The sequence below is a fragment of the Plecotus auritus genome, assembly GCF_963455305.1.
Source record: "Plecotus auritus genome assembly, chromosome: 5".
In the NCBI taxonomy this organism is placed as follows: domain Eukaryota; kingdom Metazoa; phylum Chordata; class Mammalia; order Chiroptera; family Vespertilionidae; genus Plecotus; species Plecotus auritus.
This window is the reverse complement of record NC_137776.1, coordinates 126,203,120-126,216,562: the sequence shown is the minus strand read 5'-3', so window position 1 is coordinate 126,216,562 and position 13,443 is coordinate 126,203,120. Positions and strand designations below refer to the sequence as shown.

At 39.0% G+C, this 13,443-nt stretch overlaps 1 protein-coding gene across 1 annotated transcript in view; it reads left to right on the top strand.

Annotated features, from left to right (window-relative positions):
- CCDC171 (coiled-coil domain containing 171) overlaps positions 1-13,443 on the top strand; it is a 300,242-nt gene that overhangs the window by 15,499 nt on the left and 271,300 nt on the right. Inside the window, exon 4 of the mRNA XM_080668398.1 lies at positions 10,312-10,486. Coding sequence (XP_080524524.1) covers positions 10,312-10,486 — 175 coding nt within the window. The remainder of the gene's footprint in view (positions 1-10,311; positions 10,487-13,443) is intronic.

Here is a 13,443-nt window from a genome sequence, read left to right as displayed (position 1 = left end):
ATTTTTGGATTCTTTTTTCTTTTTGTTTTTCTGGTTGGGTGTTTTTTGTTTCTTCATATTTCAGATCTTTGGTTTGATTCTTGGGGTCCTTTGATCTATAGTTGAATTTCTGTATATTCTTTATTTCAGACAGTGTATGCTTAATTTCTGACTGGTCCTTTTCCATTTTTTTGACATTCTCATTAAGGTCCTTGAAGGTCTCACTAAGCTCCTCGGAGGTCTCATCAAGTTTCTTGGCGGTTTTTAGAAGATTCTTGAGTAACCTTATAAATGTGGTTTTGAACTCTATGTCCAGTATTTTGCTTTCCTCCATTTCTTTCATTTGTGACATGTTTCTTTGTCTCCGCATTTTTCTGCTTCCCTGTGTTGATGGAGTGGTTTTCTGTGGTAGGTGACCAGTGGTTCAGCCTATCACCTGAGGTGGACACTCTTTTTTAAAAAAATATATTTTATTGATTTTTTTACAGAGAGGAAGGGAGAGGGATAGAGAGTTAGAAACATCGATGAGAGAGAAACATTGATCAGCTGCCTCCTACTGGGGATGTGCCCACAACTGAGGTATATGCCCTTGACCAGAATCGAACCTGGGACCCCTCAGTCCGCAGGCCGACGCTCTATCCACTGAGCAAAACCGGTTAGGGCAAGGTGGACACTCTTGGTGCACCCCTTTGTGGGCTGAGTGCAAAGTCTTGATTGCTGTTGGTACACTGGGAGGAATTGACCTCCAGGCCAGTTGGCTGTGAGGACCAGCTGTGTATATAATGGAAGAACTGCTGTGCTGGAGACACGCTTATGGGGCAGGACTTGCTTCAGTGGGGCTTTGGTGCTCACTGAGTCTGCCTCTGAATGTGTCACTTATGGATGTGAAGAGTTGAAATCTGGTGTCGTCTCACACTGAGCACTAGATACATTAGCTTCTGGATCTCCAATGGGGTGCAGGTCAGCTACTGTCTGAGGCTACCCAGCAGGAGCTATAGCGAGAACTACAGTTTTCTCCTCTTTGCTTGTGGTTTGGAGGTTTTGAGCTGTCTGACCGAGCTGCAGTTTGTTAGGTTAAGCTGCGATAGAGAAGACCATTTATATGCAAAAGCCGCTGCTTGGAGCTTGGGTGGGTTTGTAGATTGTGCGGGGTGGGGTCTCAGGGAATCACTAGGCTAGGGCGTGGCAAAGAGCGATGGCTGCCAGTCAGCTGTCTCTGTGTCTCCGCGTTTCCAAGTCCCGGCGTCCCGTGCTCCAGCGCAGTAAACAATGATTGCTGTGCGCACCTCTCAGCTTTTCAGCGCTTGTGCACGTCTCAATGCTCTTTTCTCTTTCCTTCTAGTTGTAGAACTTCCACTCAGCCAGCTTTCCTGTGGTTCTGGCTGATAGACGTTCTGTCTTTTAGTTGTAGTTTTGAAATTGTTGTGCGAGGCAGCAGTTTAGGTGTTTACCTTTCCGCCATCTTGGTTTGGATCCCCATTTTTGAAATCTTAATGTAGGTTTCTTTGGTCTTAGTCATGCAACAATCTCTTAAACAAGGAAATTTGAGTATGAAACTTTTAATCTCTGTAATTTATAAATTTTTAATTTTTTATATTACTCTACCTTTTATTTTATTAGTATGTGTGTATGTATATATGTATTTTATATGTATACTAGAGGCCCGGTGCACGAAATTCGTGCACGGGGGGGGTGTCCCTCAGCACAGCCTGCACCCTCTCCAATCTGGGACCCCTCGAGGGATGTCCAACTGCCCGTTTAGGCCCGATCTCGCCTGCCTGCCTTCTTGATTGCCCCTAACCGCTTCTGCCTTCCAGCCTGATCACCCCCTAACCACTCCCCTGCCAGCCTGATTGATGCCTAACTGTTCCCCTGCCAGCCTGTTTGCCCCTAACTGCCCTCCCCTGCAGGTCTGGCCCTCTTCTGCAGGCCTGGTCCCCCCCAACTGCTATCCCCTGCAGGCCTGGGTCCCCCCAACTGCCCTTCCCTGCAGGCCCGGTCGTCCCCAACTTCCCTCCTCTGCCAACCTGGTCACCCCTAACTGCCCTCCCCTGCAGGCTTGATTGCCTCCAACTGCCCTCCCTTGCAGGCCTGGTCCCTCCCAACTGCCCTCCCCTGCTGGCCATCTTGTGGTGGCCATCTTGTGTCCACATGGGGCCAGTCATCTTTGTCCCCATGGGGGCAGCCATCTTGTGTGTTGGAGTGATGGTCAATTTGCAAATTACTCTTTTATTAGATAGGATAGAGGCCTGGTGTACGGGTGGGGGCCAGCTGGTTTGCCCTGAAGGGTGTTTCGGATCAGGGTGGGGGTTCTCTTGGGACATGGGGCGGCCTGGGCGAGGGGCCTGTGGTGGTTTGCTGGCCAGACACGCCCCCTGGCGACCCAAGCGGAGGCCCCGGTATCTAGGATTTATTTATCTTCTATAATTGAAACTTTGTAGACTTAAGCGGAGCCAAGCCTCCTGCTTGCTCCCTAGCCACAGCCATTTTTGTTGGGATTTATTTATCTTCTATAATTGAAACTTTGTAGCCTTGAGTGGAGGCCTAGGCCGGCCAAGGTGTGCGGAAAGCTTGGCTTCCTCCATCGCCGGGGGCAACTCAAGCCTCCTGCTCTCTCCAGCTCCATGGCTGACGCCAGTTTTGTTGGGATTTATTTATCTTCTATAATTGAAACTTTGTAGCCTTGAGGGAGGCCTGGGCCTGCCAGGGTGTGCGGAAAGCTTGGCTTCCTCCATTGCTGGGAAAACCCAAGCCTCCTGCTCTCTCCGTGGCCGCAGCCATCTTGTTTGGGTTAATTTGCATACTCGCTCCTGATTGGGTGGTGGGTGTTGCTTGTGGGAGTAGCGGAGGTACGGTCAATTTGCATATTACTCTTTTATTAGATAGGATTAGAGGCCCGATGCACGGATTCGTGCACTGGTGGGGTTTCTCAGCCTGGCCTGCAGGGATGGGCTGATACCGGCTCTCTGACATCCCCTGAGGGGTCCCAGATTGCGAGAGGGCTCAGGCCAGGCCGAGGGACCCCACCAGTGCATGATCGAGTCCGGGAATGAACTGCGGGAGGGCTCCAGGGCATGTCTGGCCTGTCTCATCCAGTCCCTATTGGCCAGAATCTAGCAGCAAGGTAACCTACAGGTGGGAGCATCTGCCCCCTGGTGGTCAGTGCACATCATAGCAACTGGTTGAATGGTTGAACTAATGGTTGGACACTTAGCATATTAGGTTTTTATTATATAGGATGTATATATTCCAAGGACAGTAGTTACCTTTTCCTGTAAATTTAAGTAATGAATTATATATTTATGTCACTTCTGTCTTTTTCTGTTTGCTACTTTTTCTCTTTTTAAATCTTACTTATTTTTAAAGCTCAGCTTAGGCAGCCTATGTAGTGGAAAGAATATTGACTTTCACAGATTTGGATTTATTCTTTGCCCTTCTATTTATAAGATATGTGACCTTGGGCGAGTTGTACATCACTGGTTTCTTTTTCTGAAATGTTGGTCCCAAAAGATTATTGTAGTAATTAAGCAGATTTATAAAGTGCCTGTGCATTGTAATAGTAGCTATAATTTATTGACACTTAAGTATAAACAGTTTGTATTTCTTCCCTTTTTACTAAATTCTGATGCTGTTCTGTCAGGAAACCTTTTAAAGCCTCCATAGGTGTCACTGATCACTCCTTCCTTTGCTTTTCCAAATGCTGCTTTGCAGATATTTTAGAGTTAAAACATTTATTTCATGCTTACCTGCTCTTCCTTAGTCTGTAAGCTTCCTGAGATCTGAAAGCAGTGACCAGGCTTTGTCTCTCTGTCTCTCAATGGCTTAGGCCCTTACCAGGTGTGTGTTGAATAAATGTTTGAAAAATGATGTTTTCCTGGGTCTCTAAGGAACAGTGAGAGGTTTCTGATTAAAATAACAAGCAACGCATACATGATTGTTTTATTTGTATTTTTAATGGCAGATGAGGTAATTTTAAAATGAGTTGATTGAAGTAATTGCTTTTATTTACTTATAATATTACATAGTGAATAGAAAGTGGCATTTGTTAAATTCATGCTAATTATTCATAATCTCAAAACTTAATTTTAAAACCGAATGTACGTTAGTGTCATGATAATCATATCATTTATTTGTATTAAATATATTCTTTTATCTATTTTTGCAGTTATCATCAGATTTCTCTTAGCAGACCACACTATTTATTGTCTTTATTTAATCAAAATGTTTTGAAGCGTGTTCACATTAAAGAGATGGGAAATTATTTCAGGGAAGAAAGAATTTTCTCAAAATAAGCAATTAGAATTGGTTCAATGCCAGTTTCATATTACTATTTATTCTTATTGTTTCAATTATTTGTTCAGATGATTTTACTTATATTATATAGTAATTTTTTTTGCTCTATAATCTCCAAATATGCCTTTTATAAAGCAAGGCAGAGATGAATAAAACTAGCCATCCAAAATAAGAACATATATAGGGTGTCCCAAAAAATGTACACACACACTTTGAATGATTATAAAGGCAGTGTTTATAACAGTATATTTCATTTTCAAAATTGAGCTATCAGCTTTTAAGTGTGTATACATTTTTTGGGGACACCCTGTAATTTGCCTTATCAGATATTCCTAGTGCTAATACCCATTATGGTAGATGATTGGCACAAAATGTCTTTATTTTAATTTTATTATTTTTTAAAATTTAATTTACTGGGGTGACATTGATTAATAAAATCATACAGGTTTCAAGCATACAGTTCAATAACACATCATCTGCATACTGCATCGTGTGCTCACCACCCAAAGTCAAGTCTCTTTCTGTCACCATCTCTCCCCGCTTTACCCTCTTCCACCTCCCCCCAACCCCTTTTCCTCTGGCAAACACCACACTGTTGTCTGTGCATGTGCTATTTATTTGTTTACTTATCCCTTCATCTTTTTCACACAATCCCCCAATGCTCCTCTCTTCTTACAGCTGTCTGTTCTATGTGATTCTATTTCTATTATTTTGTTAGATTAGCAAAAAATATCTTTAAAATCTAAATGTTCATTGGTGGATGAATGGATAAAGAAAATATGGTATATACATACAATGGAATATTATTCAGCTATTAAAAAAGAATGAAATTTTGCCATTGCAACAACATGGCTAGACCCTGAAGACATGCTAAGTGAAATATGTCAATTAGTGATAGACAAATATGTGTGGAATCTAAAAAACAAATAATCCAAACAATCGAAGGTCATAGAAATATAGATGGGTGTGGAGGTTGGGTGAAATGGTCAAGGGTATCAAATGATATAAACTTCTAGATATAATTAAGTCATGGGGATGTAATTTACAGCATGGTAACTACAGTTAATACTATATTGCAAATTTGAAAGTTGCTAAGAGTAGATCTTAAAAATTGGGACAGATGGGAGAGGATAAAGAAGAGCAATATAACTTTTTTAAAAAGTATATATTTTATTGATTTTTTAAAGAGAGGAAGGGAGAGGGATAGAGAGTTAGAAACATTGATGAGAGAGAAACATTGATCAGCTGCCTCCTGCACACTCCCCACTGGGGATGTGCCCGCAACCAAGGTACATGCCCTTGACCGGAATCGAACCTGGGACCCTTCATTCTGCAGGCCGACGCTTTTTCCGCCGAGCCAAACCGGTTAGGGCCAATATAACTTTCTTTAGCCAAGAGATACTGGAAACCTAAGACCAAGCAGTTAGGAACTGAAGATATTGTTTGACTGATTCAGCCAGTCTTAAGAGCTGAAGTTCTTAAGCTAAGGTCCTTGGAAACAGAGAAATCAAGGAATCCGTGTACTTGGATGGGGAAAAATAACATTTTAATTTTTATTAATCTCTAATTCATATTAAACATTTCTTCAGGTATGAAGGATTTGATGCAGCCAGTCCTCTTTTTAACAACAAGCCATAATAGTATTAGCAGTGGTTTTGAATTTATCATCAAGAGAAATCATAGATACCACAATTCAGTTATTGCATATATATTGAAATATTGTTTATACTTGTCACTACTTTGAAATTACAGTGGTTATTAGACCTAAGAGTAGAGCTTGTTATTTAATGTTATTAAAGAAGTATATAGATTATAGTATCACAAATTTGTTTTTATGTCATATATTTGTTTTTATACTAGTACTTTGATTCTTTTTGTTACCCCCACATATTTTTTTATGAATTTAATTACTTATCCTTGAGAAGGCTTTGCCAGATTGCCAAAAATGGTCATGGGACAAAAATTGTGAAAAATCTTTTTTTTAGAGGCTGTGACATATTGTAGAAGGCATAAAGGAAGAACCAGAGAGAAGGTTCTAAAATAGTGGTTGAGCATACAGACTTAAAAGAATGCGGATATATTTTTTAAAAGGAGGGACATATTTTGCTGCTGTTGAATGTTTTAGTGCATGTGTTGAACCTTACGCGAGAAAACCACCTCAAGGGTAGAGGATATGTTTATCAGCTATGTGGATAGTACTGGAAATCAAATAAGATCCAATCAGGTAAAAGGAAGGGCATTAATAGAGGGAATTGTACTGGTGATGGAAGACCTAAGAATCCAAACAGGGATTCTTAGGAGCCACCCAGAGATTACTAATGGCAGGAGGCCACCACCACCTCTAGGGCAGAGGGCCAGTGGGAGCAGATAATGTTACCAGAGTCCAGAAGCTGGGGCTGTCTTATGGGAAGTAGAGCCATGGTAGGGGTTGTTCGGTCAGTGTTGGAATGTGGAGAGAAAGTATGGGGAGCTGGAACCTCAAAAGAGATCCAGCTACTGACAGCCATTTGGCATGGGAGCATGGGAATTACAGTTCCTATGATAAAATACTAGAATAGAGCAAAAGAAGGCTTTGCCAGATTGCCAAAAATGGTCATGGGACAAAAATTGTGAAAAATCTTTTTTTTAGAGGCTGTGACATATTGTAGAAGGCATAAAGGAAGAACCAGAGAGAAGGTTCTAAAATAGTGGTTGAGCATACAGACTTAAAAGAATGCGGATATATTTTTTAAAAGGAGGGACATATTTTGCTGCTGTTGAATGTTTTAGTGCATGTGTTGAACCTTACGCGAGAAAACCACCTCAAGGGTAGAGGATATGTTTATCAGCTATGTGGATAGTACTGGAAATCAAATAAGATCCAATCAGGTAAAAGGAAGGGCATTAATAGAGGGAATTGTACTGGTGATGGAAGACCTAAGAATCCAAACAGGGATTCTTAGGAGCCACCCAGAGATTACTAATGGCAGGAGGCCACCACCACCTCTAGGGCAGAGGGCCAGTGGGAGCAGATAATGTTACCAGAGTCCAGAAGCTGGGGCTGTCTTATGGGAAGTAGAGCCATGGTAGGGGTTGTTCGGTCAGTGTTGGAATGTGGAGAGAAAGTATGGGGAGCTGGAACCTCAAAAGAGATCCAGCTACTGACAGCCATTTGGCATGGGAGCATGGGAATTACAGTTCCTATGATAAAATACTAGAATAGAGCAAAAGAAGGGGTTAGGTAATGGATCTGAGATCAAATGCGCAAATGATTGGCCGTCTACACCTTATGCTCTTCAGCATTCATTATCTAGTGGCTAATTGCTACCACTTGGCCTTTGCCATTCTGAAAGTCCATCATTGCAATTGAAATTGGGGTGTTCATCTCAATGGTGGCATATCCCACATTATCTCCACCATCCATTATCATCTTTGGCACATACAGGTTAGCCACCAGAGCTTTCTAATGATGCTTGTGCTGCATCCTCCAGTGCAGGTTATAGCATTTTAATTAGAAAAAGAATGCCTTTGGGTTTTTCAAGAAAACGTAATAGGGGAAAGGGGAAGTTTTGGTTTGCTCGTAATAAAACTACTCCCATCTCCTTAAGTCTCCATATTACATCAGGAAAGTACTGGCATTTTGACCTCATTAAATGATTGTAGGCCGTTGTTAAAATCAATTTACAGTCATCTATCCAAGCAAACTGTTAGAGCTAGCTAGTTAAATCCAAATTAATCCTATATATGTTCTGCAGGTTCCCACTAGTAAAAGATTATCAAGATCTTGCAGTTCTTTTGCTGTATAAGCTATTTTCTTCTGGACCTGATTTTGCATTTCTCCTCTTGCAGCAAAGAGAGTTCTGAGTCTGTCTATAGTGACAAAACGTGGTGGAGGTTGGTCTTGCAAATCCTCTTGCAAGACAGCTGCTTCAGGTGTGGTCATTACTAAATCTTCAAGCAAGGGAAGGCTAGTTACCTCAGACAGGGAGGAGAGGCTGCTTTTGTTGGCAAGGGATGTTCAGGGGGGGCATTTGGAAGTTTACATTTTTTTAGGTGTATCTAATTCCAAAAGCACTCACCCATCTCCTTCCTTCTTACCTAATGCCCAATTGATACTTAGCATCTTTAATTTTTATTTTTATTATTATTATTTTTTTACTGATTTTAGAGAGGAAGAGAGAGGGAGAGAGAGAAACATCAGTGATGAGAGAGAATCATTGATCAGCTGTCTTCCCATACGGGGGATCGAGCCCGCAACCCCCGGGAACGCTCAACCACTGAGCCACGCCGGCCGGGCGATACTTAGCATCTTAACATTAGAAACTTGGGGAGGCTCTTAATTCAACTTGTAATTCTGCATTTCCCATAATTAGATTTTTTTGATCTAGTCCTTAGCCTTGTCTGTCCTGGGGTTATAAATAAGAGATTCTTTTACAGTTGACATAGAAATTCTCTGGTTTTCTGACCATCTTGAGCTGAGATTATCATTTTGTTTTTATAAATTCTCTGATACAGCCTTTTTACTTCAAGGTCTTATAGTGAACTATACTGCCATAATGGTCAAATGCAGCTGCTACTTTATTTCCCACAGGCTCGTCTTTAACTTTATTCTAAACAACTGTACATGATAATTTAAAAAATTGTGATCCCACTATATCTCATGGATCCCTAGTATCCCATTTCCAGGTAGAGCTCTTCATTGTATTTAGGCTCATATAGGTTCACCACCCAATACCAGAAACCCATCTTGAGACCATTTCTGATACCAAGAGCTATGTTACTTAGTGTCCAGTCAAGAAAATAGACATTACTTTAGGTCTGTCAACAAAAGGACATTAGTAAAGGCAGTCGATCATCCAGGTACTAGAATTGCTGCAAGACAAACGGGATATTATCAACTCAGAGGGTAACAACATGTGAAGCTTCTTCCACTCCTCAGAGTAATATTGTCTTTGTAATTAAGGTTGTTGTATGATTTTTTCTTTTACTATTGAAAAATATTTGTAAATTCTTATAAGTATAGTGTTATGAAGGCATTGCTATTCTAAAAATTTGGATGGGAAATTATTTTATTTTTTATATGTGGAAAAAATGTAACTGTTGTTGCTACACTCTACATGTTAATAGCGACTTAAGTGATTTCTGATGTTGTCCTGCAGAGATTCTTGTGTCTTTTATTTGATAGTAGCTCAAAGCTTTCCTAAATGATACTTTTCTAGCATCTTTCTGAGCTACCATTTTTTATTTCCCACCAGCAACACATCATTTTGCTTTTCTTTGAAATATAACATTTTTACCTCTTTTATAAAAGTTATGCCATATGCCTTTCTATAGTATTGAATTCCTGGTTTTTATATCTTTCACTGTACTTAGCACATAGCAAGTGTTTAATGTTATTTAATGAGTCTTTGATTCGACAATAGAATTTTAGAGTGGGAAAGGACTTTACAAATCACCAGTTCTAATTTTCAGACCTATGTTCTGTCACATTAATTCATGGAAGGATATTAGGTAAATTAAATCCAGTCATTAGATATCTAGCTTTCTAAATATTAGGTAAATTAGATATTAGCTCATTCAGACCTCTGCAAAGTTGACATCTTTATTACTTTAGGCTCTGTCAGTAAAGTCATAATCAAGAGAAATAATATAGACAATATTTACCAAATTATATATTGATGCAGTTTGCTTCTTGATTTCATTTAGAGACTAGGAGGAGTGGAGGAGGGAATGAATTTTTAAGTGCTTACTATGTGTCATGCATTTTTTCCACTACTTAGATATAACTTATCTGAGTAAAACTTGTGATTTTCCTTTATTTTTATAAGAATTTAATATAAGAATTAAAATTTTTTTCCTCTGGTGGATTCCTTAAAATAAGAAAATTACTAGTGTCATTTGGTAAGTTCTTTTTCTAGTCTTTCAGAAAGTATAAACTCTTGTCTTATAAATATTACAGAAACAAGTTTTTCTAAGAAATGTAAATGTTTGGGTTAATGATCTCATAATCTTGGAAACATATTGTAATATTGGTTCATGATATCAGAAATTCGCTTTTAGCTGGCAAGCTATGAGGGCCAGATTGCCAGGCTACGCTCTGAGGTTGAAAAAGGAGAAGCATTGCGACAAAGTTTGGAATATGACCTGGCTGTTGCTAGAAAGGAAGCTGGTCTTGGAAGACGGGCTGCTGAAGAAAGATTAGCTGAGGCCCATAAGATCCAAGAAAAACTCTGTGGTAAGACAATTTCCATTTCTTCCCACGTTAAGAATTGTAACCTCATTGAATATCATTGCTTGGTCTTTATGCATTCCATATAGGGTCAGAGGTAAGGTTTTGATTCATTGACTGGCCTTTGACTTTGGTGGGTGTATATAAAGTTTTCTGGCGGTTATGTGAATATTTATCTACTTTACATTAATTTTTTTATGTTGTGTATGTGTGGAAAAAGGGTTTCGACATTCTATTAACCTCTTAAAAATTTCTTTTTAAAAATATTTTTATTGATTTAAGAGAGGAAGAGAGAGATAGAAACATCAATGATGAGAGAGGATCATTGATTGGCTGCCTCATGCACACCCCCCACTGGGACTGAGCCCAAAACTCGGGCATGTGCCCTGATCGGAAATCAAACCATGACCTCTTGGTTCATAGGTTGACATTCAACTGAGTCACTTTAGGGCACTTTTCATTTTTTTAATCCTCACTCAAGGATATGTTTATTGATTTTAAAGAGAGAAAGAGAGAGAGGACAACACTGATATGAGAGAGAAATCAATCATTTGCCTCCTGTACACACCCTGACCAGGGATTGAACCTGGGTATGTGCCCTGTCTGGGAATCAAACCTGCAACCTCTTTGGTGTATGGGATGATGCTCCAACCAACTGAGCCACCTGGCCGGGGCCACATAGAGATTAAAAGAAATGTAGGCCTTCTACCACATATTGTCTTGAATTAGAATCTCTAGCTTGAGAGAGTCTCTAGGTACAAGAAGCCCTGCAGGTGACTTTATTGATTAGCGAAGTTTGGGAACCACTGGGTTAGAGTGTGGTGCCTAGAAAAGAAAAAGGCAGCTGATTTAACTCTCAAAAGTTATCTGTTAATATAGCATATGACCATCTTTTAAAATCTTCTTACTTAAGTATATCTTAAAGAAATGTGCTTAGATAAGTGTAAACTCATCACAAGAACCCAGATCATGAAATATAAAATTACCAGAGTCCTTGCACATGGATAACTGCTATCCTGATTTTTAATAGCAAGGATTAATTTTGCCCTTTTTTGGTACTTTATGTGAATGGACTTACATAGCATCTGACTTCTTTCCTTCAACATTGTTAGAAATGTGAGTTCATCCATAATGCTTTATGAACTTCATATTGATATTTAGTATTATATTGTGTGGATATTCCTCACTTATTATCCATTCACTATTGATGGACATTTGGGTTATGTCTGAGTTTTGGTTATTAAGAATAATGTTGTTGCTCTGGTGGTGTGGCTCAGTTGGTTGGGTGGACGGAAAGGTTCAATTCTCTGTCAAGGCACATGCCCTGGTTGCCGGCTCTGTCCTGGGTAGGGGGTGTGCAGGAGGCAGCTCATCAGTGTTCCCCTCTCACATTGATGTTTCTCTCTGTCCCTCTCCCTTCTCTCTCTAAAAATAATTAAAAATATTTAAAAAAGAATAATGTTGCTATGAATATTTTTGTATACAGCAGGTGTTAACCAAGAGAACACTGAAGATGAATTCAGAAGATTTTGGTTTGAGTCTGGTTCTACCACTTATTTACTGGTGTTTGAACCTAGGTTTTTTTAAGGATGAAATAAGAAAATGAAAGTGCTTTGTTTACTGCATGGGGCTAAACAAATGTTAAGTTATAAATATTACAAAAGTTAGGTACTCTAGTCTTGGCCAGCTGTCTTGGGTTATTGTCATTGCTCAGAAATGTTTTTAATTACTTCTGGTATTTAATAACTATTCCACTTAGGAATAAAAGGATTGCAAGGAACTAGATATACCAGTTAATGGCTTTAATTTAATTATGAGGATATTGAAGTCCAGGGAAGTTACTTGCCTAAAGTAAAATAATTTCAATAGACATGTTATAGAGGAACTGGAGAAATGGTCACAAATCACATGAAAAATGCTTAACCTTACTTTTTATTAGGGAAATGCAAATTAAAAACCACTGTGACTATAACTACATGTCCCATCAAATGGCTCTAACTGAAAAAACTGTCAATACCAAATGCTAATGAGGACATAGAGCACCGGAATTTTTATAGTTAGTGGAAGAGTAAAATGGTACAACTACTTTGGAAAAAACTGGCAATTTCTTTTAAAATAATCATATCATTATCCTATGACTCAGCAGTTTTACTCTTTGGTATTTCTCCCTGAGAAACATTTGACTTTTACACTAATTTTCATAGCTCTTTTATGACAGCCACAAATTGGAAAAACAAAACAAAACTGTAAATGTCTATTGACAAAAGAATGAAGAAATAATTTGTTATATTCATTCAATGAAATACTACTCAGCAATAAAAATGAACCAGTTACTGATACATGCAATCACATGAGTGAATTTCAAAATTATTATGCTGAATGAAGTTTATATACCAGAGGACATCCTGCATGACTACATTTATATGAAGTTCTGGGACAGAGAAAACTAATTGTTGGTGAAAAAGAAATCAGAACAGTGGTTGCCCCTGGGATGGGTTAGCAGTAGGGATTGACTGGGAAAAGGTATGAGGAAACTTTCTGGGGTAAAGGAAATGTTCTATATTTTGATAGGTCTGGGTTCCATGAGTGTAGGCATTTATCACATCTCTTTGAATGGTATACTTAAGAGATGAGTATTTCATTAAATGTAAATTTTACCTTCAAAAAAGTGAAACAACTATATTGAATTCTAATTAAAAATATGAATGCTGAATTATTTAGGAGTGAAATATATTTGCAACTTGCTCTGCAATGCATAAAAAAGTATTATGGTTTGATGGATGGTAAGTGAATGGATGCATAGATGAATGTGTGATAAAACAAATATAGTATATTAACAGTCATAGAGTCTAGGTGGTTTTATGGGTGTTCACTGTATAATATTTTAAAGTTTATGTATTTTTGAAAAATTTTATGATAAAATGTTGAGGTTAGTGAAAAACAAACTAATGCAGTTATGGGAT